The sequence below is a fragment of the Cyanistes caeruleus genome, chromosome 18 (assembly GCF_971803275.1).
Source record: "Cyanistes caeruleus chromosome 18, bCyaCae1.hap1.1, whole genome shotgun sequence".
Classification (NCBI taxonomy): domain Eukaryota; kingdom Metazoa; phylum Chordata; class Aves; order Passeriformes; family Paridae; genus Cyanistes; species Cyanistes caeruleus.
In genome coordinates this window covers 6870734-6898719 of record NC_141718.1, presented here as the reverse complement: position 1 = coordinate 6898719, position 27986 = coordinate 6870734, and the positions used below count along the sequence as shown (strand labels likewise).

At 42.1% G+C, this 27986-nt stretch overlaps 2 protein-coding genes across 23 annotated transcripts in view; both read left to right on the top strand.

The window, feature by feature from the left end:
* The window catches only part of ZDHHC8 (zDHHC palmitoyltransferase 8), a 116279-nt gene extending 110665 nt beyond the window's left edge, over positions 1 to 5614 (top strand). For 20 of the 21 annotated variants that reach the window (XM_086856201.1, XM_023937497.2, XM_086856187.1 and 17 more), the window contains one exon: positions 775 to 5614. In XM_086856201.1, coding sequence (XP_086712327.1) covers positions 775 to 946 — 172 coding nt within the window. In that variant the 3' untranslated portion in view covers positions 947 to 5614. The remainder of the gene's footprint in view (positions 1 to 774) is intronic. The other variant, XM_086856181.1, reaches the window with a different exon arrangement.
* Positions 5615 to 18429: 12815 nt separating this feature from the next.
* PGAM5 (PGAM family member 5, mitochondrial serine/threonine protein phosphatase) lies at positions 18430 to 27648 on the top strand. 2 transcript variants are annotated; one of them, XM_023937857.2, is made up of 6 exons: positions 18430 to 18749; positions 21679 to 21857; positions 23082 to 23207; positions 23658 to 23746; positions 24041 to 24174; positions 25974 to 27648. In XM_023937857.2, exons 1-6 carry the CDS (start codon positions 18493 to 18495, stop codon positions 26122 to 26124), a joined length of 936 nt encoding a protein of 311 aa, XP_023793625.2. In that variant the 5' UTR covers positions 18430 to 18492; the 3' UTR covers positions 26125 to 27648. The 2 variants fall into 2 exon arrangements, with proteins under 2 accessions (XP_023793625.2, XP_086712304.1); XM_086856178.1 differs by having other exon boundaries at positions 18434 to 18749; positions 24044 to 24174.
* Positions 27649 to 27986: the final 338 nt, after the last annotated feature.

Here is a 27986-nt window from a genome sequence, read left to right as displayed (position 1 = left end):
AGAGAGAGGATTTGCTGGGCCAAAAGCCTCAGTAACTGCCACCTGAGCAAGATCCTCAGCTGCAGCTTCTGCATGTGCCTCTCTTTTCCTTCTGGAAGCTGTGGAGCTTGCAAAGCCTGAAGAGATCATGATCCCGCTGAGGATGCAGTATTTCATTTCATAGTTGGGACCTGGAGGGCTGCTCTTCAGAAAATCTAAGTTACCTATGTATCTGGTATTTACTGTGCTGTGTTTGCCTCTGGTTAAGGTCCCAGGTTTCTCTCTCCTGTTATCCAACAGTTTTGAAAACTTACTGAAATGTGGGAGAACCATTATTGTAGGTCTCCTGAAGTTAAGTGCCAGCAAGTTGTTTCAGAAATGAGCAACAAAGTTTTGTTTACCTGAATATTTAAGTGGGAAATGTTTTTTTCTGAGAATTTATTTCTGATTTTAAAACACAGTTTGGCTTAAGGTCCATGGTGTGCAGTGGTGACAGTTAAGCCTTCCTGCATCCTACGAATGCCTGTGCAATTAGTTTGGATCAACAAAACATTTAAGCAAGGAATTAAATGAACATATATTACTGGGGCGTGGTCCACTAGCCTAATGGCCAATTTAATTCTCTCATTTCAGTGACTTTTCATCTAGTGCACTGGCTTCAACCAGCTTGCTCCCATGCTTGAATATTTTGCAACGCTGGGAACTCAGGTTGACAGGGGTAATTGTTTATTCTGAATGAAGTAATTCACTAATTTGTCACTAATACTGCATCTTTTGTTATTTTTTTTAATGCAGGGATGAGATGCAGTTGAAGACACCTCACAGTAAAATAAATGGACAGCCAAAAGGAATAGCCAGGTTGGGTTCAACATCAAGTTCCCAGGGGACACCTGTCAGCCCTGCTAGACACTCAAATGTTAAGAAGGTGTCTGGAGTTGGTGGAACAACCTATGAAATTTCAGTGTAAAATAAAATGAGTTAAAAACAAAGAGCCATCCACTCAGCCAGCCATGAAGCTAGGAGCACTGTGAAGACTCAAATAACAACAAAGAAGGAGCAGCAGCAGTCGGCCACTCTCCTTTTCTTGTTTTGAGTTTGTTCTGTTTTCATCTTTCTCTTTTGGCCAAAAACCAGCTGCAGCCTTATTCTTGAGGGAATAATAAAATCGTACAGTTTATCAGACTCTTCCTGAACCAACAGGCGGGAACTGGCTACGACCTAAGACCACCACAGAGCAGATTTCCTTCCTGCAAGCGAGCGCTAAAGCCATTGTGCGCGTGTGTGTCCTACCACTCTGTCATGTACCAGTTGTGCTGTGAAAAAGTGCTGTCAGTCCAGGATCAGTCAGTTTTCCCATGCCCCTTCCCAGTTCTGGGCAGTGATGTGTCCAGCAGGAGCCAGAGGACCAACTGCTGTTTTCCTGCTGACATGGAAAGTCGGGTTCCTGTGCTGGGCAGGAGCTTCTCCTTGTCCCCCGGGTGCTGCAGCTCAGGTTCCTCCTCCTGAGAAGGAACAAGGCAAGGCTACTTGGGCTGCAGACACCACATCGTCTTTAAAAGCCTCCCTGGTCCCAGATGGCAGCAGGAGAAAGGATAGCAACAGCTTCTCCCTGTCTGCCGTTGGCCTCCCTGTGTGTGAAGTTGTGTGTGTGTAAGCGTGTTTGTCTCCATGGAAAAGGACCGCAACACCGGCAAGGATCTGCCACTCTGACCTCCTGCTCCCTCTGGGTTTGAAAGGCTTCTCTGACTCAGAACCAAGCAGATAAAAAAGGAAATGTTCGGATGAAAACGTATTTTAAACAGCTGTCAGCTGCTTTCCCTGCACCCTCCTTACCTGTTGGATTTAGGCAATAACAGAGTTTGCTGCCTTGCCCGGGTGCCATCAGTGTAATCCTGCAGCAAGGTTATCATGAGCTGTTGAATTGACAGTGTGTGTAACTGAGCCAAGCGTGCATCTGAAGGATATAAATTTTCTGTCTGCTTAATTACTAGCACATTCCCTCTGGTCTTCAATACTGTTAGACAAAAGGATTTTCAATTTGGGTTTTCCCCCCTGGGGAACAACTTTTTAAAATAATATCAATCAAATATATTTAACATTCTGAGATTTCTTTTTCCTGTCTCCAGAAAACTACATTTACTTTGTTGGATTTAAAGACAACTTTACCATAAAAAAAAAAAAAAAGGTGCATTACTTTTGTCAAAAATATGAGGACTGGCAAAGCTAATTTTGGGACAAATGGATTTTTATTTCTCTGTTCCTTATCTCCTTTTCCTTACCATTCAGTTACCACCTCAGAAGTCAAAAGTACTGAGATCTGGACCAATACTATCTAGGCAGATCATGTGTGCAATTAAGAATATCCTGAGCGACTGTTGCCAAAGTCACTAAAATTATTATTTATCACTGAGCCAGTCTGCATACAAGATGCTGACTTCCCACCTGGTTCTCTTGGTAAATAGTTTTGATTAGAGATCTAAATCCATCATTTTTCAGGATATTTGTTTCAAGGGGTTAAATCTTTTTCAGTCCTTGAATATAATGGAAAGCTCTCTAGGTATTTGGTAGCAATTCAGAATGTGTTCATAACATCTTGTTTGTTTTCATGTATGTTGAGGTTAATTATTCCAGAAGACAAATAATGACCTTAATTTTGCCTGGTTAAGATTTCTGTTTTGATTTGATGAATCTTGACATCTTGCTGCAATACATGGTTATTATGTCCCTTGTATATCACATTATTTTTTGGAGACAAAGGTTGAAGAGAACATACAGAAGTTAATCATCTCTCTGTGCAATGCTTTATGTTGCCTGAAGGGAGAAACCTGAAAAGCAATGCATCTGCAATAGGCTAAAGTTTGGAGAGAGTGAAGTAGAAATCGGTGTGCATTTTATTGCCTTGGTGATATTTTAAATGGCTGGTGTAGGGATATTGCAGAGCAGAGAAGCAATAGTCTTTCTATGCAGATTTGCTCACTGGCATGTAGAACATTGTCTTTACTTGGAGGCACCACAGTACCAAAAGGATGCTGGCAAACTGGATCAGGTACAGATGGAGCAATATATATTAAAGAACTGGATGGGCTGGCTAATGAGATGATATAAAGGGCTAAAACATGCCACTGGCTAAGCAATGAAGTGGAAATCGAGTACCACAATTTTACAAATATGTTACTTAGTAGTTGTAAAACCAAAGGTAAATCAAACAGTTGTCACTGGTAATCAGTGATCTACATTTAGAATGGGGCAGAAAAGATGAAGGGGCAGTGGAATAGTCTTCCAAGCAGAGTTTTAGACAAACTGTTTAGGACAGTCAAACTGTATTTGGACAAGTCACTAAAAATTTCTGTGAGAGGTGAGCCTGTAGGGACAAGGAGTAGACCAGATGGCCTTACAGATTTCTTCCATCTTTAACTGTTATTAAAATCTGCAGTCTACCCTGATGTTAACTCCTCAGGAAGATGCAGTACTTCTATAAGGACTGGAATTCACTCTGGTGCATAGAGTATCACAAGAATTACTTGTTTTTAAAGTATCATGTATGCCATATGTAAGCCCTGAAAAAGAGGGGGTATGAAACACATGGGATTAGGGAGTGAGACAAGGGCACATTTTATCATGTATCTTTGAATATGTACATGAAATTCATGCAAGCAAGGCTGAAAATTTGCACCAATGTAATATTTGAGATTTGCATCCCAGTGATGCTCCACTTTGATCGTTCTTTCTCTTGCATTTATAAATGAAAAAGCTACTGAGGAACTTGAAGGGCCAAAGAGCCTTTGAAGTTAACTACATTAGTTCATGAGAGAATTTCTCAGTAAGACTAAACACAGTATTGTGTGTATAAAGCACTAATATCCAGGGTTATTTTGACATAGTTCACAAGGGGTAAGGGAGAAAAAAGGATGCACTGTGTCAGTACAGGTTCAGCTATAAGGATTATGTATTTTGTGAGTAGTTTTGCCCACAGTTGAGAGACATTCAACTTTTTCATAGGTTTACAATGGTACCAAAGTCTTTTTTTTTTTTCCTTTTGAGGTTTGCATTTAATTCAGTGCACATAGCCTGCAGTAAATGATTCAAATTTTCTGAAAGAATAATCCAAGCAGAACTGTTAACAGGAGATTGCATGCAGCAAATCCAGCCTCATTTCCAGCCAAGGCACTGAACCTGCAGCTATTTACTCATAAATGTGTCTGTTCCATAGTTCCTGTTGTGGGACTGGGGACTTACTTGTTAAATCTAATTTTTGAGCAGAATCCAGCCCATATTAAAGTATAGTTCTTGAAGCAGTTTACAGATCAGGCGTAAGGTTCTTCTTCCCAGATATCCTGTTTTTACAGACACTGCAGGCCAAATCTTCAGCTGGTATAAATTGGTGTGGCTCCATGAAAGCTCATTTAATTGATGCTAATTTATACTAGGTGGGGATCAGCCATGAAAATCCAGCATGAGTTAACACATCCTGTAAAGTAGCTTCTTTATTTTTGTCGCGCTTATTTCATGTTTCAAAAGTCTTAAATATTTTCAACATGTTTTTTATTTGTAGCTGTGGATTGTATTACTTATTTAAAAAAGAGCAATAGGGTTTTTTTAGTTTACGCATCAGTTTTCATTGCATATTGCATTTTATTATCAGTTTGTTCCCTGTTCATATGCTCCCATTTAGCCTCCAGGTTTTCATTGTAGTACTTCTCTGCCTTGAAAAGTTGGATCTCTATATCTTTAATTGTATAATATATTGAGTATTATGGAATTAAATGTACCTTACTACATGGGTGGGAGAGAGAGAAAATATTTTTACTTGAAGCCTTAATATTTTCTTTTTTTACTACTTTGTTTGTTGACCTCATAGGAAAGTCTGAATAGCAAAGACTTTGAAACTCCGGGCCAAATACTGCACTGACAGACAACCAGCATTTGGCCCCATTAAACTGGATGCAGACATAACCTGAAGTGAACAAGGGAAAAAGCCTCAGGGTGGCATATTTTCCTGAAGATCGTTAATGCAGTCTCAAAACATGTCTGTAAGCAAGTACATTAAAGAAGTCTTCAAGTCTTGAATTTTTAAGGAAGATGATAGCAGGAACTCCCCTAATATCTTACATCTGCTTTTTTTTTTTTCTTTTAATTAAGCAAAACAAATGTATTTACTCAGTTTGGTTCAGCCAGCTTGGGGGGGTTGCACAGAGCTCTGTGTTGGTAGCCATGTGCAGCACATGAGCTGTGGGGTGTTGCTGTTCTAATTCTAACCAAGCGTGATGTTGTGTCAACTCGGCCCGCGAGGATCCCTCCCGGGCCTTACAGTCGACGTTCCTCAGATGATGCCTACTCTCCTACAAGCCTAATATGGAAATTGCAATGTGGTTTTCTTTGGACTATAACTGTGGTCCAGGCTAGAGATATATAGAGAGATATATATATATAGTCAATATTTTTTTGTGTGTGTGGGAAAGATGGGGTCAAGCTTTTCTGTCTCTGACAGTCTGGAAAGTTAATGTCAAACCGTTTTTATGGTCTGTATTTCACCTGTTCTGCCACCTTGAATTGTTGGAATGTATCCGTGCAGGCTTTGTGGAGCTCTGTCTGTAACCTTTTTTGTGGCTCTCGTAATACATATATATTTTTTAAACCTTTGAGTCACTTCAGTATTTTCAAGTGTCTGTTTCTGCCTCAGATGCATTCGTTTGCTGAGATGGTTCACAGTGCGCTGCCCTTCCTCACTTCCACTTGTGCAAAACCTGAACTGGAAGAGCAGAACTGGAAAGGCCAGTTCCAGTGCAAAGGATGAAACCGATAAAATATTAAAAGAAGTGACTGCAGGTTAAATCTCCTGTTCAAGATGCCTATGGTAGAGTAGGAAATATGGTGAGTCTTTAAGAGTGTCTCCCATTTGTGACCAAAGAATCATGTTTGGGAGGCCACAGCAGGTGGTCCATGAAGCAACACTAAATGAAGTTTTCTGTACTGTTTGTTTAAGTTGAGTGGTTAATAGGGATCCTGTGGTTCAACAGAGTTTTGAATCACTGCCACAGATTAACTGGAAAAATTTTTATATTGCTATTTGTTGAATACTTTCTGTCCAGGTCATCTGGGTTTATAAATCCCAAACATGTGCAATACTTAATCTATCTTCATCTGTCTATCTGTTTCTAGTCTTTGGAAATATGTCCATTTGATCTGTCAGACTGTCTTACAACACACACAGCTGCCAAGCCCTGCAGCTGCTGCAGGATTTCTGATGCCGTAATTTGCATATATAGGCTAATTGCATTAAGCAAGGATCCATTCAAGCATGTTCATTATAAATGCCAGTCATATTTGTGTGCTGTTGTGTCTTCACATGGCAGAGATTACCTTTTATATAAAATGGCCCAAACTGTTAATCACCAAGCTCCACTGATGTTGGCTACATCAAGCAGGATTATATTTGGCCATGATCTGTTTCAATACATTTTATTTAAAGATATCTTGGCTTACAGCAATCTCAGTTTTCCTCTCTCTAAGTAATGGGTAAATTACCCAATTTTGTGTTTCATTTTTTCATTGTTGTTATTTTTCATTCTGCAGGACAAGTTTAGGTTCATATTTTGGAACACAATAAGGAGAGACACATGAAACTATTTATACAGGTGAATATGCCTTTTAAGAGAGAATCAGTTTTACAATAAATAGATTAGAATTACTGTCAAAATTGGTTCTGCTCACCTTGTCACAGTCACTTGAAATTTAAAGTAAGGCTTATTTCACAGTTGGTATCTCTAACCCTGAAACATTTTAAAAATGTTTTAGTTAAACATTTCAAATTATATGAAGAAATATGATCTACTTTTACAGATTAAAATAGTGCTGGAGAATTATGGTACATTTTACAGTGCCTTATATATATGTGTATATATTTATATATATAGATATATAGATCTAGATCTAGATATAGATATAGATATATATATAATGCCTCTATGTATATAATGTATATGTAACTGTGTACATAGAGTCAAGTAAAACTAGTTACAGGTGTCCCTCTCTGATGCATTTTAAATGTAACTGATCTGTCTTGATAGAAAAAAATGGTTGTATCAGCAACAAAATACAAAACTGAAATTACTTTTAAAAAATGTAAGCAAATAAAGTAGACTGTAAACAGTGTTTTTGCCAGTGGTTGTGTTGCAGGCCTTGGAAGACTGGTAGACAGACCCACCATTTTAAGGGATACTCAGAGAGAAGGGAAGGCAGTGCTGGAAGCTTGGAGGAAGTGGAGAATATGTAAGAGCAACTTGCCTTAGAAGTTATGTTGTGTTGCCATCCTGTTCACCTTGTACACGTCCATCCTTTGTGTGGATTTTTCAGACAGTAATTTTGCCATTTATTTGCAAGGAATATAAAGCACTGGCATAGCCTGTCCATGTGATGTTATATGTAGAATACCTCTGGCCTGGGATGGACAGTGAGCACTGTGGGAAATGTTTAATAACATTTCTAAACTGTGTTAAGATATTCTGTCAATCTGCTCCTCATTAATCAAAGTAATTTCTGCCTTTGTGGGCATGGGCCAGTTTGATCAGACTACATGGCAGAAGTGCACAACGTGGCTGAGGCAGCAGGTTCTGCCAGACCAGGAGGTTTTCTAGGTGTTTAGTTGCATTGTAGAAAAAAAGGAGTACCACAGGTAAGTATTTTATTTTAAAAAATACCCCCTTCTGAAATAAAATTGTTTTACAAACATTAGTAATTCAGAAGCCTTTCTTTCAGCAGACTGTGTGAAGTATCTGCCATGTAAAAGCCATTAAGGCCATGTGCTGTCTTCTGAGGTTTATTTCACACCTTTTGACTTCCAGCCTCCACATGGGACTTGGACTATCCATCTATTTCTTCAATGTGGGGTAAGAGCAGGATTTTCAAGGATTTATTTTGAGCATTGTCTGTGTGTGTGAAACCCTCCCACTGAGCTCAGTGAAATAATAAAGACTGAAAGAAATAAGGGAAAGGATATGTGTGGTTAGCCAGAGAAATGGCAATGCCTGGAACTCTTTGAGGGACAAGTCACCTTCCATACAAGTGAAGTGTCCTTTAGTTAGCAGTGTTGTTTTGGAACTAAAGCATTCTCGTGAGTTTGGCTTCAATAAATCTTACCATTACACACAATCAGCCATGAGGACTCAATGTAGGGCTTTCAGCACCAAAAATCACAAGATTTGATACCCCAAATGCACACCTAAAATGAGAATTCCTGTTTTGAGAACAACAATAACATACAGAGCTCATGAGTGCCATGTGTAAATCAAACTAAAGTCTTACTTTTACTGAAAACAGTGGTAATTTTTCCTTTAACATTAATGGTGCCTCATTGTACTTGACATGCCACTGAGAGTGGCACCCACAGGAATTTGCTCTCTGCTGTAGTTCATTGACATTAGGATTTCTTCAAGCCTCTAACAAAGGGAAATGTGGAATTTTATAAATGTGTCCCATTCTGGGGTCAAGTCTATTTTTGATGGAACTTCTGTCCCTATTCCACAGAGCAGAGATAGTCTTCATGGAGGCATTTTTGAGTGGCAGGCAGCAAGGAGGAATTTGGGATTAGTAGTGGGGCAGCAGTGTGGGCTCTTCTGCCTTCTGGCTTGTCCTTTCATGCAGTATGCAGGGGAGTGGCTCCTGGGCAGTGGTTTCCTCCTGCATTCACTGTTCCCATGGATATGAGTTGGATGGCTCCTGATGTGCCAGTTGTACTCTCATATAACTTGAAAGCCTCTTTCAGTTACATAGGAGCAGAGATACATGGGGATCTTTAGGTCAGAGCTGACTGTAGAAGCTCATAAAATTGCATTATATTTTGGTTCTAGTCACAGGCACAGGTGGTTTAGCAGAATACAGCTTTGCTGTCAGCTTTTTCTCTTGTATAGTCATTGTAACAGATGGTGAAAGGATTGTTGAGGTTTTTTTAAATACAAGCAATGCTACTTTTTCTTAGGAAAAACTCATCTTGTAGAAACTGCAGTGTCTGAGTAAATTCAGTGAGTAACAGCATAATCCATTTTTTGCAGCCTGTGTATTATCGATCCATCTGGCCTTGGGATCAGCCCTTATTGTCTCATTGACAGATACATAAAACAACAGACTTAAAAACTGAGAAGTAAGTAGTTATAAATAAGTGGTACTTGGTTATGACTAATTTTTTGGGCACTTTGTGACACAGTGGAGGCAAATTGCTCAATTGTTGACAATCTCTGCCATCAGAATTCACGTGCTTTGCACTGCTGTTGTTGGGAGCTTCTCAGCATCGAGCTGTGACTCACGGTGACAGAGGTACCAGCCAGATGTTCTCCTCCAAACATGGGCTGCACGTGAGGCTCAGGAATGTGCTTCAGGCATTCTGGCACCAGTTCCTGACGCCACTGCAGATTCCTGCTGCCTCATTTGTCTTTCTGTGTCTCTTTGCTCCATGTAGGATGGGGATGTGACTTCCTGACTCACAAATGTGTTGTGTTTGTGAGAAGCTCAAGCCCTACTGTTCAGCAATCAGCTCTGTAGCTGGAGTCAAGCAGATGCCTCCCACAGGTATCCTGGAGCAGTAGGGCATATTTGGGACACATTTAGCCTCAGATGAAAGCATCATTTAGGTACATGTACTGGGAGGAAGATTTTGGGTGTTCGTGATGTGTGTTGTTGACAATAATCTTGGTATTTCACGTTGAATTTGGAAGGCTGTTTTAGTAAATAGATAAAAGAATTTTTTTCCTTGATCCTTCCACTGACCCCCTGCATATTTCCCTGTAATCTAAAGCCTCTGCACATTACCCACACAGCACAATCCTCATTCCAAGAGACCATATGCTTCATTGCCTTAAGCACTACTGCTCTTCCCTGCCTGCTTCTTGGAGCAGTTGTACATGTATATAATAATAACTAAAATGACTGAGCAGAAACACAATAAAAGAAATGGCTGTAGCTTGGGAGTGACCTCAAAAAGGAGGGACACTGTGATGTGCTGGTGAGGCACAGAACACATCAAGAGCTGAGTTCCACAGCCATTGACATGTCGTGGGCAGCTGAGGAAACCCAGCCTTTCACATCTCTTGAGAGCAAGGACTGAGCTGCTGTGTTGCCATGTGAAAAATGTTATTAATTCCTGTCTTTTTTTGTGTCTGTTTGAGTGTTGTACAGAAGTAAGTATCCATTTATCTGCTTTGCCATATTAACAGCACATAAAGCTTGTCAAAAAAGGTATATGTCTATTAGTGCACAAAATTATTCCTTTTCTAGTATGGTCTTTCTCTCAAGGAGCAGGAGGAAGATGGAAATTTTTAATTCCTAGGATTTTAACACAGGAAAGCACATCCTGATTTAAGGAATAGGAAAAAATAGGTGTGTCCATGTGTAAACAGAAGTCACATGAGTTTATTTAAGTGTAAACTTCGCTTATATTGAAGAACAAAGTAGCTGTGTTTTTTTAAACATGTAAAAAACTTTGTAAGAATGGATATTATAGAAATTTAGTGTATTTCTCCCTCATTTTAACAGAATTTTTAATATTGTTCTCTATGGCTATTTTCATTTATTTGTGAGAAAAATATTTTTTGTTATATGTACCCAAGTTCTAGGGATATTTATACAGTTTCTTTTTATGTATCTCTGAAGCTCTGGATGCTACAGGACTGCATTTCAGCACTGTGACACAAATGATGGAAAAAGTCCTCTTTGGGCATAAGAGACTTGGGGTGTGCTCTCTGCTTTTGGTTCAGTTCTATATGTATAAAAATATACATACACTCTACTACTATTATTAGCAATCCCCTGCCTGGGTTGGGAAAGCAATGCTCTCCTTAGCCTGGGTTGACATTACTTGATTTTTGAAGCTGAGTTCCTTGGATGCTCCATGACTGCCTAATCCTAGGCTTAAGGATAAATTCATCACTTGAATCCTACAACTAGTGACTTGAATAACTTACACTAATGTGGTGCTCAGACTGGCTCAATGCATCAGGCTGATTTTCACCTGAGGGTCCTTAACATTTCCCTAGGAAATGCATGAATACATTAGCAGAAATTCAGCAACATAATTTGAAAGAGAGAAAGGACCACAATGCCATTTTGCCTGATCTATACCTTTAGGAATTTCCAAGTTGTTACACACACACACATAAATATACACATATATGTATGTGCCCAGATATTTATAAAACCAACCACAGCCTTTCAATTGTGTGTGCTGTGATTCATCAGCAGCAATAGTTTTTGGCAGGGACATAATTTCAAATCTTCTACTGAGGATGCCTGCCAAAATGTTGTTGGACAGAGATAGAATGAGGAAAGTTATTTATAAATGGGGATAATTAGGTCCTGTGCTTATTAGTGTTGAGGATGAGACAGAAAGACGGCATATGTAGTAATGAGTAGTATAATATAAGAAGATGCTCTCCATGATTTTCTAATTGTTGAGAGAAAAAATGAAAAAAACCCAACCCTCTCAGGTGAAATAACACCATTATGTGCTGCTCCCAGCAATGAGATTCAGACTGGGAGTTTGTGTACTATGCTTAGGAGAGGTCTCAGACTAATGGAAGTTTGGAATACTTCCACAGGATCCAGGTGCTGACTGCCATAACTGAGATTAATTTTTTTTCCTCAGACCTGGACTTTGCATTTTGTGTCCAGGCAAAAACAAACCCTGATCTGACATAGAGACTGCATTAACTCCTCTTAAATGGAAGCAGTGCTCACAACCACACTGTCAGGAGAGAACAGTGTGCGTTCTGGTGCTCTGCTCATCACCTGTCAGCAGAGGCAAGGCTATTTCTGTGTTCCAGCAGTCATGTAGATGTATGTTACACCCCTTTTTTTCTTCAAGAGATACTGTCACTGGGACAAATTCACCTTTCCACTGGTATTCTTGCTAGAGGTATAAATCCATTGAGCACAGTGTGAAATTCCTCCCTGCAGGGTCTGGAGGGCACCCGTGCTCACACAGACTCTGCACAGCAGCCAGGACAATGCTCCCAGACAGTTACTACAGAAGAGTGGTCACATGGTGAGTCAGGAGAATAGCAATTAATATTACAGATTTCTTAGCTCCTGGCTTTGTACCAAGCTTACTAGATAGTGTGACTAACGTGTAGGAGACACTTGAGCACACATCTGTGTTGAAAGAGTTGAATATCCCATTAACTTTTCTTACTGCCAAGCTATTTGGACTGGTCTCACAATGCTCGGGATTTTTACGGCCTGAAGCTCCTGAAGTCTCAAGTAAATGGTTGCTTTGGGGGTTTCTGAGTTTTTCATTAGAGAAGAGGGGAAGAAATAGTCCTCAGCATTGCAGAGGGAAGCTTGAAACACAAAAATGGAATCTTTCCAAAGGTCATTATTTCTATGCACAGTGTGGGGGTTTTTAAACACAGGCACAATACTGACAAGGTCCAGTGCCTTCAGAATGATTATTCATGTATTTAAAGGTGGGTGCAGTGTAAGCAAGTGCCTGGCTTGGTCTGGGCCTTGGTCTCTTCTGAAGGGGGTGGCGTTGGGAGAGCTGGTCTGGCTAAATTGCTGCCACAGCTGATATTTCTGCCCTGTTGCCAGCTGAGAATGTCACCTGTGTGGCTGAGTATCTCCCAGGCTCTCCAGACCTGGAGTTAGCATCTCTTCCCCCAAAACTATTTAATCCCAGGGTTTTGCCTATACATCCTCAGTGCAGCCTGTATGTGAAAACACTGCATTTAAATGCTGTTGCCAAAAAAAGAATCAGCAGGGTTTAGACAGCCTGTGCCAAGCTCATCCCTAGGGTGATTTTTTTGAAGTAAAGCAGGGAATATCTAAAACAGCTCCTGGCAGAGAGACAGGAAAGGATATTTGAGGGAGCTAGAATTTTGCCTTTGTATTTCTTGTAAAGCATTAAAAGGATCCTTAGAACTAGAAATCTCTTAAAGTGTGTAATTATGTACGTCACGGTGTCTCAGATGGTTCTGCAGGCAGAGCACTCTCTTTCCTGCTAAGGGAATTTTGCAGAGCAGGTTTTTAAATGGTTTGCAAGGGCACCTTAAATCAGTGCTGGGTTTGCAGACTGCAGTGACTAAATATTAAATGCTTGATAGTGACAGTTACTGTCAAATGCAATAGAAGCCAACACTGTCAAGACCATAACAACTATTTATTTTTCCTTCTAAAACAGAAAAATAAAGGAAAATGGTGCAAAGGGACATCAGTCAAACTTTGCAAAAGCAGCATGTGCTATTGCAAAAAGAAATTCTCACTTGCTAATCAGGATTAGGAGAAATGCCTGAATTGTTTCATTGTTGGGAACTATCAGCAGCACCTGTGCTTCATTAGCAAAATCAAAGTTTACTGTTATCTAAGACAAAAACGTTGGGGGAGCAGGTGGTCCTTAAGGCAATAATATCAAATCCCCTTTTGTTTCCTGGAAAATGATTGCACTGGAATACTTTGCTTATGTTTCCATTCTTTAGACCATCTGTTTCAAATTAAACCCTTCTGGCAGGGTACATCATCATTTATTAGAGCATTACATTAGATAATGCAGTGTTAGTATGGCTGTTATAAACCCTTAGTTTCATGAGTGTGACTTCAGGGACAGAACTGAAGTGTTTACTTAATGAAAGGGCCAGAGACTGTTAATAAAACTGGTTTTCCAGTTCAGAAATTACTTTTTTATAGATCTTTCACAATTACATTTCTGGTGTGTCTTGACCTGCAGCTCTGAATGTGTTTGGTAGAGTGAAAACTTCTGGCTTTAGATGGCTGAAAGCAAAGGTACTGAGAAGGACTTGTCAGTAACAAACCATGAGACACCTAAGGCTGGAAACACAATCTCTGCACATGATGGGATGACAGCCATTTCCAGCCATCTCCAATGCCCTGTAGCATTCAAGGCACACCCCATGTGATTCTAGAGCACACAAAGATTTGGCAGGTAATACCCCCACATCTGAGAGAATTTTCTACACTTTCATTCTTGTCCTCTGTAGTCAGAGACAAAGCTTCACATGCCAATAGACAGAAGACAGGCCTTGGTCCTGGAACTGTCCTGTCATTGCAGTCTCAACCATTCCACCATTTGGAGACAGTTTAAGAAGGACAAGACTTTGCAAGGAGACTTTTTCTTTTTTTTTAATTCTCAGTCCCAGTGTACTAAAGAGGCTCACTCAGTCCTTAGTAAATGAGTAGGGAAAGTGATTCAGTTCTAGGAAACAAGAGCAGTTCCTTATAGGGGTATTTGAGATACTTCAGTTTACCAGTGATGCCCACTGTTACTAAAAGAAGCTCTTTCAATCTACTTCAATTAGAAAGATGGTTACTGTGAGAGCAAAATTAAGAAACAGAGTGATCATTCATGATATAAAGACTTTTTATGCTTTAGATAAGGCAAAGCCTGATTTTAAATATGCTTATAGAGAGTGTGCCTGGGGAAGCGGACCAGTCTTTAATCTTAAATGAGTTTCTCTTTTTTTTTTCTGGTCAAAGGCAATCTGAAGAATCCCCTGGTAGGTGATTCACACCACCTAAATTAAATTCAAGATCTGAATCGCTGCTATAATATATATATGTAGAGTTTCTTTCATGCCACAATCTCCCAAAAGTTTGTGCTGTATTTAACCAACACGGTATTTATCCTGGTTACCCTTCAGTGATGCAGTCAGACACAGTCAGGAAGCCAGTATCTGCTTCAAAATCTTTTTTTTTTCTTTTTTTTCAATTGATCAACTCATACTAACCAGTTGCTTAAAACCAGTATTCTCTCTTGCTCCATAAAAGAAAGAAAAATTATTAAGTGGGCTTAAGTAGCATCATTTTATAACCCAAAAGTTTAGTGTATCATTTAAATGTTGCAGAGTCTGAAGCAGGCCAGGATGACATCAATATTTCCTTTAAGAAGGCCAGCAGCAAGTCCACAGTGTATGTCTGAATACATGTGGTTCAAATGACATAATGTTAACTTTTTTTCTCTCTCTCTGTTGCTCTTTTGAGAATAAATATACTTTTTTTTTTTTTTTTTTTTCACATTGGGAAGGTGATACATGGTGAGTAAAACATTTTGAGGTTGTGGAAGAGGCTGTTCAAAACCACATTTTCCTTGTTTCAAATGTCCTTTTATTACTCTGTTTTGTCTAAAAAAAAAGAAAAAAGCCTGAAAGTTCATAAACTTTGCTTGCCAGTTGTAAGCTAGAGACCTGCCCTTGCTCTCCCTGTAGCTAACGGTAAAACATCCAAACACTGACTCATCCCTCTGCTGATCCAAGTCCCATCCAGAGATGAATTGTTTGTATTCCTGGTGAAGTTAACCCCGAGGGCTGCTGTGGGCCTGCTTTTGCCACAGACTTTTTCTGCCTGCCAGGGGAAACTGTTTGTTGGGCCCCACCTATGCTGACCTTTTCTGCCAACCTTTTGCTGGCTTTCTGACTTCTCTTTTCTTTGTTCTGGTCACAGCACAGTCCAGAGGCTGCCCTAACCTTGGGCATCCTCCTTGAAGGTGTCTCTGCATCAAACCACAGAAATGGGATAAGCCCCTGGGAATCATCCCCAAGGATTGGACCTGTGGCATCAGTAGCACAAGCATTTACTGTTTTTGCTAACAGAATAATTCCATTAGTGGGTATCAGTAGGTTATTATCCTCTTAGATGGATTTTCTTCTTACAGATGAAATACAACACAATAAAACCGGATTACAATAGCAGCAATATAAATACATATAAAAAGAACAAAGAGCAAGAAGCTGGGTAGTTATTGATGGAACACAGGACTGTATATTCAAGCTAGTGGTAACCTTCAACAAATTATTTTTGGAGTTTTTTTTTTACCTAATTGAATTGCAATTTTTAAAAAGTGGTAAATATAATCTAATTAAAAAATAACATTTTTGGACATACTGAGGAAAATCTAAGGTAATCTCAAAAGACTTTTGAACATAAATTGTCTTAGTACTTAACGCAAGCAAAAATAAACTGCAGAATGGAGCACAGGCAGGATATTCCTGAAGTGTTAGTGTAGAAGAATGACAGCCAAAATGCAGCACTGAGGCAAACAATATTGACTATTGCTTAACAACAGTCTGAAACTTTTCTAGTGGTGAGCAGAGCTCTGCCCTGGTGCATTTGGTGACACTGTCATGCACTCCAGAAACTTGCCTGTGTTTATTACTGGGATTTTGACCTCAAATGGAAGTTACTTGTGCAAGCAATGCACCTTGAATAGCACTGAAATTTCCAGCAGAACCATATGATTTTAGGATTCAGCTCAAGCTACTGAGAGATTTATCAGGAATTGTTTCATTTTTCCAATCCAGCTTCAGCCTGTCCCTGTCCCCAAGTGAGCAATGGTATCTGGGGCAATTTTTTCCTTCTTTTGTGAGATGCTGGAGGTTAAATGGGATTCAGGTTAGAGGGCAGGAGGCTGGGAGGATAGGGAAAAGGTAGGACACAAGCAGGAGCATTTAATGGAGAATAAGTATTATTAAGTATAAAAGAGAAAAGGCATTATGAGAGAAAATATTTAGAAAAGCATTTGCAGGACTTTGGGAGACTGAGACCTGGGGAAAAGGGACTGTGGTACTTCAGGATGAATTGGATATGAGGTTTTGAAACCAAACCTTTTTCTTCTGGGCTCTTGGTAAGAAAGAACATACGCAGTGTAAATGCACATACCTACCTATATAATAAGATAAACTGAAGAAAAATAATAAAATTACCATTTTAAAGCTATATAAGAAGAAACAGAAGGCTGAGTATCTTAAATACAGAGAATGAGCAGGCAAGAAGGATAAAGGAGGGCGTGTAGCAGATTTTCATCAGGGTCTGATTTACTTATGTGACCCCTGGGAACCACTGTTGGTCTGTGAAATGCCCCAGAGCCAGAAGACCTGTGCTCCAGTCAGATGTGCCTCCTCTGCACCACATGTGTGTGAGACAGAGACACGGAGTGGTGGACAGGGGAAAGACACTGCTGAGAAAGCTGGAAGGTGGCTTAACTTGAACAGAAAGACCATTTCCTTTTGGGCAGGCACTTGTAAGCCTGCTGTCAGCACCGCAGGAGGCTCCAGGGCTCAGGGGGACACATCTCTGTGTGCTCGGTAGGGGACAGGCTCTGGTCACAGTGCTTCTGGAGTCGCTCACACTGGTTGAAATCTGGCAGTTGGAAACTGTCTGCCCAGCTGGCATGTTAGTGGAATAACAGGAATAGTATTAGAGAATTTGTGGTGTGGGAAAAGTGGGTATAAAGTTGGATCTTGAACAGGTGGACAGGAGTGATAAGAATGCATAATTAAACAAGCAAAGGCTGGATCATGGAATCTGTAGAATCTGCTGGCATCCCAAGGTCCACATTCAGCAGCAGTTCTGTCACCATTTGCAGACTCCTGAATCTGACAGGTAGAAACCAGTGCTGAATTTGGGATGTCAGCTCAGAAAAAGAGGCCTCTTTTGTGAGGTTAAGACAGCACCATTGGCCATCTACAGGAAATTAACATTGCAGTGTGAGGTAATTAACATTCCAGTTCCATGTGTCCTTCTTCTGCCCAAGGCTATGTGTGGAGCTGTAATGAGCTCTGGCTTTTGAAGGGAGTCTCCGTGTGAAGAGGGGAGCAGCGTTCAGGCCAGAGGCACAAGAGATGGGACAGAAATGCTCGGCTCTGCTGAGTCCACCTGGCTGATAATCACTTTTATTTCCCAAAATGCAGGTTCCTGGTTACCAGTGCTAGGGACCCAGTGCTGCCTGCGAGAGATCAATTCCTGTAGGACAGAATCGTTGGGGTTGGAAGGGACCTCTGGAAATCATCCAGTCCAACCCCCCATACAATGCAGGGTCACCGAGAACAGGAATGCATCCAGGTGGGTTTGGAATGTCTTCACAGGTGGAGACCCCATGACCTCCCTGGGCAGCTGTTCCAGTGCTCTGCTGCCCTAAATTTAAACAAGTTCTTCCTCCTGTTGAGGCGAAATTCCCTGTGTTTCAGTTTAAGACCAGTGGCCCTTATCCCATCACTGGGCACCAATGACAAAGAGTCTTCTCTTCAGACTAAACAGGCCCAGCTCCCACAGTCTGCCCTCATAAGAGATGCTCCAGCCCCCTCATCATCTTTGCAGCCTCTGCCGGACCCTCTGCAGTAACTCCCGGTCTGGTACTGAGGAGCAGCTGGACACAGCGATAAGGCTCAGGGCTTATAATTAAATATGACGAACTTGGCAGTGACGCCGTGGATTCGACCTACAGGTCTTTTCACCTCTGAAGGACGGGTCACCGCATCAGCCGGTTAAACCAGGCAGGACTGGCGAGGGTCCCCGGCTCAGCTCTACTCGGTGACCCGGCCTGAGGCGGGCGTAGCTCGGCGGGCACTGCGGCTGGGGGAGCGGAGCGGGGGCCGGGCCGGGCCCGTGAGGGTCGGGGGTGTCGGTGCAGCCCCGTGCTCCCCGTTCGCGGAGGAATCTTGCCCCTCATCGCGCTCCGTCCGGGGCGGGGCGGGCGGCGCGGGGCGGGCTCGCCGGTGAGGGGCACGCGGCCGCCCCGCCATGTCGGTCCGCCGCGCCCTGGCGCTCGCCGCCTGCGGGCTGGCGGGCGGCTCCGTCCTTCTCTCCGCCGTCGTCGTGGGCAAGCAGCCGGCCCGCGGCGGTGGCGATAGCGAGTCGCGCCCGGGGGGCTCCGCCGTGCCCTCCGCCGCACCGCCCGGCTTGCTGCTGCTGCCGCCCACCACCTCCTGCCCGCCGACCGCCGGCTGGATCGAGAGACCCACCGGCTCCAGCAGCTACTGGGACAGCAACTGGGACAGGTGGGCTGCGATGACAGGGCCGCTTCCTCGTCCGGGGTGGTCGCGGCTGTGGTGAGGGGTCGGGGAAGATCCGAGGGGCGGCCACAGCTGCCTTGAATTCCTCTCCGGAGCCCGCGGGGGAGCGCGCTCGGAGCGGGGCAGGGCCCCTCGGGGGTCGGGAGGCCCCGGGTCCCGGCGGGAACAGCCCCCGGCGGGGGACACTGGTTTCCCGGTGAAATTCCATGTGGTGACCTGCTCAGAGCAGAATCCAGCTGAAGTTGGTGAATACCCGTGGAGCGCTGGAGCGCCCGAGTGCTCCGGAGGGATGCGCTGGCGCTGGGTTTTGTTCAGACAGCTCTGAGATTTACCCTGTGCAGATCCCTTTATTCTGATGCTTTCAACCAGCGAGACTGCCAAGCCTCAGGCTTGTGATGCATGTAAGCACTAGGCAGAAGCGTGCCATTTTTAAATTTTTTATTATTATTTTTTTTAGCCATGTCTCGATGCTGCTGTATGTCTGCACCGGGGTTTTTCAGCTCGGCTCAGCTCCCGTGTGGGCGCCAAGCGCTCTCACGTGCTGGGCAGGGCCTGCTGCTCGTGGAGAAATCCTTGAAAAGGCAGCGGCGCTTTGAACCCAACTCAGTCCTGTTCTTCTACTTTGAAACACATTGACTCAAGGGTTGACTGCCTTTTTTTCTGAATGTGTAATTAGAACGTGCAAATATCTGCATGGAGCTTTGGCTCATTTAGCTTCGGTCTGGTAGAATTATCTCCCAGAGGGGACTTATGTCAGGCTCCAGTTTAATCACAGTAAATCCAAACATAAGCACTAACAGATTTTTATTGTATAATGCATCGTTTTGATTTTTGAGAGGCTACAGGATCAAATGCTCATGTAAATGGGGATATGTACACCACGGTGATGAAAATAATGCCTTCATTAACTAAGGTTACAGCTGGTTACACAATTATACTGAGGGAGGTACTAACATTGCTTGTTTAAGTGCAGCTCCAGGCCTTCCTGGTTCTGCTAAATGGTTGATTTTCTTCAAGGATTCTAAAGTACTTTCAGGCTGAAGTAATTTAATTTTTTTTTAAACCAATCCAGGAGGTAGAGATTGTGCTATAAGTTACAGAGCTGTCACCATTGCCTGAACAAACATGGCCCGCTAATGCTTCCTAGCAGTTCAGGGTAGCAAATCCTCAGTGTGCAAACAGTGGCAGTGGAATATATTACCCCAGATCAGTTTGCTTACTGCTGCTTGTAGTTTGCCAGTCAGTGTTCTGTGGCTTAGGCTGTGCCTGCTTGAAATCTTAGTCTTGACTTTTGAATGTTGTCAGCAGAAGCACTTAATGTGCTAAGTTGTTAAATGGCTTATAAATACACAGAATGTCTGACTATTGCTCTGTGGGGGCAGGGAATGTTTAGAAAGTCAAGTCTTGAGCAGATAACGAAATACTACAATATTCTTAACAACCAGTGGCTTTTCAAGTTTGAAACAAACAAATGCAAATAATAAACTTGTTATTGGTCTGATAGGGTATCACACTTGGAATGTTGGTCTCTGCCACTTGCACAGGAGTTGTGCAGCTCAGTTCTTGGAGAGGATAGGTCTAGTTTAATTCATGTGGGATACTTATAAGCAAATATCAGATGAGCTATTCCCCTTGCTGCTTTACAAATGTGCTTGAATTTATTTTAGAGACTTTTTTTGTTTTCCTATTGTATCTTGCCAGCAGTACAGTTTCCAGTGAATCCAAAGTATCCAGTATCCTGTGAAGTAGCAATAGAACTTCTTGTTACTTGACTATTGTTTCATTTTTAATGTCTCTCTGAACTTTAACAGCTTGAGGAATGTGTAGAGCCTCATTGTCTAATGGAAATCACGTGTTCAGTAAAGCGAAATTGAGGCAGGAGAGCTTTGCACATCTAGTCTTGCTGTGCAAAATAGGTGTGGAAAGCAGCAATTTTCTGTGAACAAATTACTTTGCCCCAAACTGAATAAAATTATTTTTCATTGGAAAAACTATCATCAAATAAACAAGTTTAATAGTGGAAGAAGTGAGGTGTGGTATGAATAAAATATGCTCTGAGTTGGAGTGACATAGCAAAGGGTTTGTATTAATGGGGTGGGGGATCAGTACAGAGAGAGGCCCAGACTAACATGGGCAGGGTTAGTGCTGATGGTGGGAGATCTGTAGCACTGAACCTGTGAGAGCAGAGAGAGGGGAAGATCCCGGTGTCCTCAGGAGGAACCGGGTCAGCTGTCTGGGTGATGTGCAGAGCAGGGAGCTTGTGACAAGTGGAAGAGAGATTAAAGTGGTATGAGAGGAGAGAGTGCTGAAAAAAATGAACGGATAAATAAAACACTCCAGGCTGAAAAAGTTTTACTGAAGAGACCTGATATGACCTAGTTTAAAGCAGAGAATAATTCTCAATGTGCACTGCAGAAGGTTGGAGTCTTTCTAGGATGTTGCTGGGGGGATGATTTTTTTAGTCATTTGATGTAAATGTGATTGATAAAGTGCAAATTTTGTAGGTGTTATCACAGGGCCTTTTAGATATGGAACATTTTCTTTCTTTAATGGTTACTCAGCACCTTTCTCTCTTTTCCTGGGTATCCTTCCTGGTTAGTTTTTCTTGTCAAAAACCCTACAAGTTTTTTAGTTGCTCATTGTTCTTATTTCCCAATAATTAATTCAGGTGGCTGGCACTAAGTGGGAAATTTACCTATGTCAAGTTACACCTTTTAACCCATGACGTTAACTTTTTTCCATGCAGGCATTTATTTTTATTTTTCACACAAAGGTTTGAATCAGTTTCATGATACAAGTAATTGTATCATAAATTGTCAGTTGTAGTTCTTCAGCTTTGACTGGAATTAAGGCAAGACTATGTATCTGTAAAATTCCCCTATTGAAAAATGACTCTTGAAATGCGTTTGTTTAGGCGTGAACCACTGGCTCTTATCAACCTCAAAAAGAAAAATGAAGAAACTGGGGAAGAAGAACTTGCCTCTCGCTTAGATCACTGCAAAGCAAAAGCCACCAGGCACATATTCCTTATCCGTCATTCCCAGTATAATTTGGATGGCCGGGCTGATAAAGACAGAACTCTGACCCCCCTGGGTAGGTATCATTGCAGCATCATACTTTGCATTTTGAGGAAGTTATTTTTCACCTGATGAATACAGGTCAGTAACTCAGCACCATTCTGGGTCTTGCTGCCAAGCCTTAATCTACATTTTGTATTCTTTTGTGGCAGAAAGATGTCATGAATAAGTTTGTTTTCTTTACTTTTGATCCAAACATTAATATGTGATTTAGAGAGTTCTAAACACGTTCAGTTGTAAAGAAACTTGTCAAAGGAAATTCCAAATTATCTTAAGGTTGCTTGAAAAACGTTTTTGTGCCAGCTGTTATTCATAAGGGCAGGAATTCTAACTTCACTCCATTGAGATGGATTTTTCTTGTGTTTCTCTTAATTTAATCTCCTAATTTATTAAAAAGAAAACACCTCTGACTTTCAGCTGGAGTGTCTATAATTAAATACATTGCACTTTTGCTGCTGTCACTGTTTCTGGGAGTACTGCTAATCACTTACATGAAATGAGGATAACCTTTGTCTGTGTTAATCATAACTCACTGATCCTGTGAGAAGGTCTCAAATGCTAATTAGTATTACTTTCAATAATGTACTTCAAAAGCAGTGAACACTTCTTGATTATATATGTGCCAACACTTTTTTCAGAGGGGGAAGAATTATTACTGTGGACATTTTTCCACCCACATCTCAGTTACTGGTGTGTAAAGAGGAGTGAAATGCTAATTGCAGGCCTTAAGTGCTATCTGGTAACAAAGAATAATGTTAATCCTGTCTCATCCTGTGCCTTAAGTAAGTGACTTAACCTGTCTGTTGTCTTTTCACCTGCCTGCCTGAAAGGTGGGATGAACCTTCCTGAGGCTGCCCAGGTGCTGTAAACTGTGCCAAGCTGGTGTTGCCTTTATGAACAACCACACACTGTCAGGCCTGAGGGGGATTGTTGATGCCTGGGGATAGGGCTAGCAGGGATATTGGGTACTTCAGTAGAAGTTGCTGAATAAGTTTTGGGTTTTGTGGGTTTTTTTCTAATTGAAACAATTTTTTTTCCTACTTAAGGAAGTATGACTTGAAATTGTCCAACCAGTAAGCTCGGCCTGAGTAGTGGTTCTGATGAAAATATTTTCCAGTTGGTTTTTGGAAGGAAAAAGCCTGGCATCGATGTAGACCTTTTATGTCTGCCTGCTCTTGGTAGTTTGTGTGAGGTGCTAATGGGAGTGTCACCAATTTATATAATGAATGTGCTTTTTAAGGTCGAGAGCAGGCTGAACTGACTGGACACAGGCTGGCAAGTTTGGGATTAAAATTCGATCAGATTATCCACTCCTCCATGACTAGAGCAACTGAAACAACTGAAATTATAAGCAAACATCTCCCAGGTAAGAGACTTCCCTAATTTTTCATTGTCTTTTGATCCTTTAAACTGCTTCCTGTAGAATTCTAAGCTTTTCCTTAAAGTTGAGATATTATTTAGCAATTTCCCAGACCTGCGTGAATATCTGTATTTATAAAGAAACCTACAGTTGTAATACTGCTTGTTTCCAGTTTATCTTTAAAGGTACAAATACACTTTTTCAAAGTGTAACAGACAGGGAAAACAGCTTGCTGTTCTGTTCAGTTGGAATAAGTTGGCTTGCTGATGGCAAAACAGTTTTCAAATCTTTGGAGAGATTCACATCCCTTGACAGAAGTGTGTAGACTAAAATGGACTTTTAGGATGGAGAGTCAGCCTTCCTCAAAGACTGAAAAATATATTCACTGTAGAGTTGTGGGGCCGTTTGCAATAGCATGTGAACAGCTCCTTTCTGAATGTGTATCTAATATTTCAGGAGTCAAAAAAATCAGTACTGATTTGCTGAGAGAGGGAGCACCTATAGAACCAGACCCTCCAGTCTCCCACTGGAAACCAGAAGCTGTGGTAAGTTTTTCTTTAAAGTGTTTTTTTGGTTTGAGATTTTTTTCAGTATATTCTGTATGGACAGTAGCAATAACTTGCAGTGTCTGATCTGATGTTAATTATCACAGCCCTTAGATAATTGCGTTCTTTCCTCCTCCTCAGTAAGTGTGCAGAACAGTTAAAATAATCTGCAGTCCTTGAGCATTAGCTCAGCCCCAAGTGTGCACCCCAGTAACCAAGAGCTCCTGAGGACATGAGGCCTCAGTGGCACGTGCTGCTCTGAGCTGTGTGTAACTGTGACCTCGGTGCCTTCAGCAGTATTATGAAGATGGAGCTCGAATTGAGGCTGCTTTTCGAAACTTCATTCATAGAGCTGATGCCAAGCAGGAGGAGGACAGCTACGAGATCTTCGTGTGCCACGCCAACGTCATCCGCTACATCGTGTGCAGGTATGGGCTGGCTGCCCTGCTCACCTGGGGCTGCTGGAGGGAGGGTTCACTGAAACAGGAGGGGCTTCTGGCACCACTGAGGGAGGAGATGTGTTGATTTCATTTCTTTGAAGTGGTTGGAGATCAGTGCCTGCATTGTAAGCAGCTGCTTCTGCAACTTCATCAAGGTACATTTGAAAATTAGAATACTTTCATTCTAATTCTAAAGCAGAAATGGCTAAGTCAGTGAAACTTAACCTTTTTCGTACATCTGGACAGTTACTTTAATTGCTATATGCTTCTGCTTACATAAACCTGAAGGTAGTGCCTGTTGGAAAAGGTTATAAATAGATGTATTACTGGATGCATCTCTTTGAGGTGACATGAATTTGAGCTTACATAATTAAAGATTGATTCAGTTTTGGGAATTCTTTATTTATTTGTCCATACTAATGGATACTTTTGAGTTATGTTCAAGTTGCATTAGTGTGTTTTTGCAGTAAAATCCAGTATTGGATTAAGGGGAGAGTGGATCTTTCCAATAACATCAAGGTTGTTCATAAAGGAGAAAACAGTTTTGGATCTTTGCCTGTGTCTGTATCCAGTCAGCTGAGTCTGTTTTATTCTTCTTTCCCATCAACAGAGCACTGTCTGTAAGATAATTTGTCGTGAGCAGGACAGATGTGATTAAACTTTAATCTGATCAATACCTACAACAGTTTCAGCTAGCTTTATTTAGCTGAGCTAGGTAAATGCTGGCCTGTCTGCTCTGTGGGCTGCTCTAGAGCTTTTCAAAATTGCTATACTTGAAATTATTGATCAGGTAAACAGAATATTCCTTCCTGTGCTAAAAAAATACCATGTTGTTCCTGCCAAGGCTTTTTCTGAAATACATACTTTTTCTCTTTGTTGTTGTTTTCCTCTTCATTTTAATGTTTCTTCTGTGCTTTTGATTCCAGGCAATCTGATAGCACAACTGAACACAATCCATGTAACATTTCCTTCAAATCTAGCTTGGCTGTAGCTGGTATTTAATTTCTTGGGCTTTCTACAAGATTGTCACAAGAGCCAAAAACAAGTTATTCCTCAGTATTAGAGGCAAAAGCTGTTGGAGGCAACATGGTATTTTTTCAGCTGTTTGATACAGTTGATGGAGCTCCTGAGGCTGTTGAGTTAGGAAATTCAGAATGACTGCAGACCAGCTGTCGTGCTGTGTTTCTGTGGAAGGTGCAAGGTACTTTTCCTTCCTGGGGAGTGATGTAGCCAATGGAAAGTAGTTCTGGGGAATTTCTTCCCTAGGCACCTGCAGGCCACTGGAGGGAATTCTGTGTCGCTGCCTCTACAGTAGTGGCGTGGCTGAAATGGGCTGTGACAGTCCCTGTTTTCCACCTCTGCTGAGGCAGCCCCTGGGTGCTGAGCCAGCCCTGCCCTGTCCCACCTGCACAGGAGCCTGGGCCAGCCCCTGCCCTGACTGCTGGAGCTGCTCAGAGCACTCCTGCAGCCTCACTGCATTTGAGCTGCTGCCTTCTGTCCACTTGAACTAATCCTGTCAGCAGTAATCACACCCATCTGCTGGACTCTGCTTAGCCAAGTGCACTCTTGGCCCTGGTCCAGTTACCAACGCTGCAGTTTTATATCACTTCCACAAGAAAAGGCATTTTCCAAGGCTCACTAGGGGCACTGGTATGCAAGCTGCACAGTGCCCACCAGTTTTGATTTTCCCCCTCTTTTCACCCCTTATCTGGGACAGAAGGTGATGCTGTGAGGGCTTGTTAATCTAACTGTACATGAATTATTAATACATGTGTTTTTGTCACCAGAGCACTGCAGTTCCCCCCAGAAGGCTGGCTGCGACTGTCTCTCAACAATGGCAGCATCACTCACTTGGTGATACGTCCCAACGGCAGAGTGGCCCTTCGAACACTGGGTGACACAGGTTTCATGCCTCCAGACAAAATCACACGCACCTGAATGAGCCAAATGGATGGAAGGCTGTTGAGGAGTTGCCTCTAGTCTCTTTGCACTAGCACATTCTGCTACAGTACCACTAGATTTTTATTATGTTGGGGTGTGATGCTGTCTTAAAATGTCCTTTAGCCTCATTCCTCCTTCATATTCATATCTCTGCCTTTCAGTCCAGAAAAGAAGAAACCTTTGTAAGCCTGAACATGTCCAGTCCTTAAAGTACTCCCCAAAACTCAAAGCTGAGCTGTGGAATACAGGTTGAATGTCTGCTCAGCACTGACTTTTCCCCCACCCTGCTGTGAATTTCTCTAACCAAAGCTTGCTCCTGTGGGTATTTTTCTTGTGCAGGAAAGCGACTGGTATGGGAACAGCCTTGTATCACACTGCAGCTAAAACAAAAGGTGAGCCAGCTTGTTCCAGCTCCTGAAGTGACAAACAGGGTATTCTGCTGTCCAAAGGACAAAGCTTCAGTTTTTGTAAGCTGTTGAGTGTGTATGTTGATGTTGTGTCATTCTTACCCTCTGCCCCCAAAACGCCCATGTAAACTGTGCCTGGAGGTTACAAGCATAAAAGAAAGAGGGTAAAAAACATTTGCCTCAGAGCTGTGGTGCTAGAACTAACTGCTGCTTATACTAAGTGTTCCATCATCCTCAGGATGTCCTTTAAAATGTTCTTAGGGCTGTTTTTCAGTCTTATAAAGCCTTTAAGCAAAACATGGTTTGGAGAAGGCTGTAGGGATTAGACTGTAACAGGAAGATGGGAGGAAAGAAAAGCAGCAATCTTCTAAAAGTGCTTTCAGTTACTGACATTTTTGAGTGCTCTTTCCCAGTGATTGGTATTTGTTGATACCTTACTTTGAGAGTAGAGCGATAGCACCGCTGGGTTCAGGGTAGTGATTCTGCAGGTCCTTGCAGCACTGGAGAAAACTGCTGTTGCCAGAGTAGTGAGCAGGTGGCCACGGAATGGCTTGTCTAGGGCAAGTGTAAGGGACAGGCATTGAGCTGGATATTCCAAGTGCCTCCTTCATACAGCTCTGACACTGCTGGGCTTTTGGGAGGGGAGGGCTCAGAAGCATTCTGAAGCTTACTAGGCACCTGAACCAATGTAGAAACTTGGCTCAGTTAATAGTTGGAGGTTTGTGAAGTTTCACCACATTATCTGCTTTGGGGAGGGAGCACAGACTGTAGGACAGCAAACAGAAGTAGGACAGCAGACAAACAACTAACTTACTTGACAGATTCTCTGATCAATAAGGATGTTGATTAGCTTACTCCTGTCAGAGCTGTATGAAGCTTAATCAGGGCACATAACCTATGGAGAAGAGGCTTTAAGGGCTTGATACTGAACTACTGCTGCATCAGGGTAAGTTCAAGGAACAGGGACTGGTAAGGAACAAACTGTTGTGTAGTGTAAGATGTGGGGGGCAAGAGGAAACCATCATGACGTATCTCTCATTGATGCAATGAGAATAATTTATCAGTTTTTGTCTATTAACTTTTTAAAAGTTTTGAATAAAATATTTGGTCTGTCTTTCTTTCTTGTCTCTTCAGCTGAGTGGCTGCATGGGCAGCTGTAGCAAGTGTGGCTGTAGCGCTGCAAGGACTGCCAGTGCAGGACCTGTTGTGGCTTACAGTGCTCAGAGCTGTTGCCCTTTCACCAAGCATCTGAAATGTAAACTTGAGGTGGGAGCAGAGCAGTTAATTGTTACCAGCCAAAGAGCTGCCCAAAAGGGGAACTGCTGTAGCCTAACTGCAGCAAGGAACAGGAGCACTAGCACCTGTAAGATTAAAATTCTGTGGGTTTTTTTGTGTGTGTGTGTGCACATGTGCCCTCTCACACAACATCCCCTTTTACATCCTGTGTCAGTG

Coding starts and splice junctions, on each gene's coding strand:
- PGAM5 (XM_023937857.2), top strand. CDS start 18,493: ATGTCGGTCCGCCGCGCCCTGGCGCTCGCCGCCTGCGGGCTGGCGGGC. Junction 18,750..21,678: donor TGGGACAGCAACTGGGACAG/GTGGGCTGCGAT, acceptor GCGTTTGTTTAG/GCGTGAACCACTGGCTCTTA. Junction 23,747..24,040: donor ACTGGAAACCAGAAGCTGTG/GTAAGTTTTTCT, acceptor CGGTGCCTTCAG/CAGTATTATGAAGATGGAGC.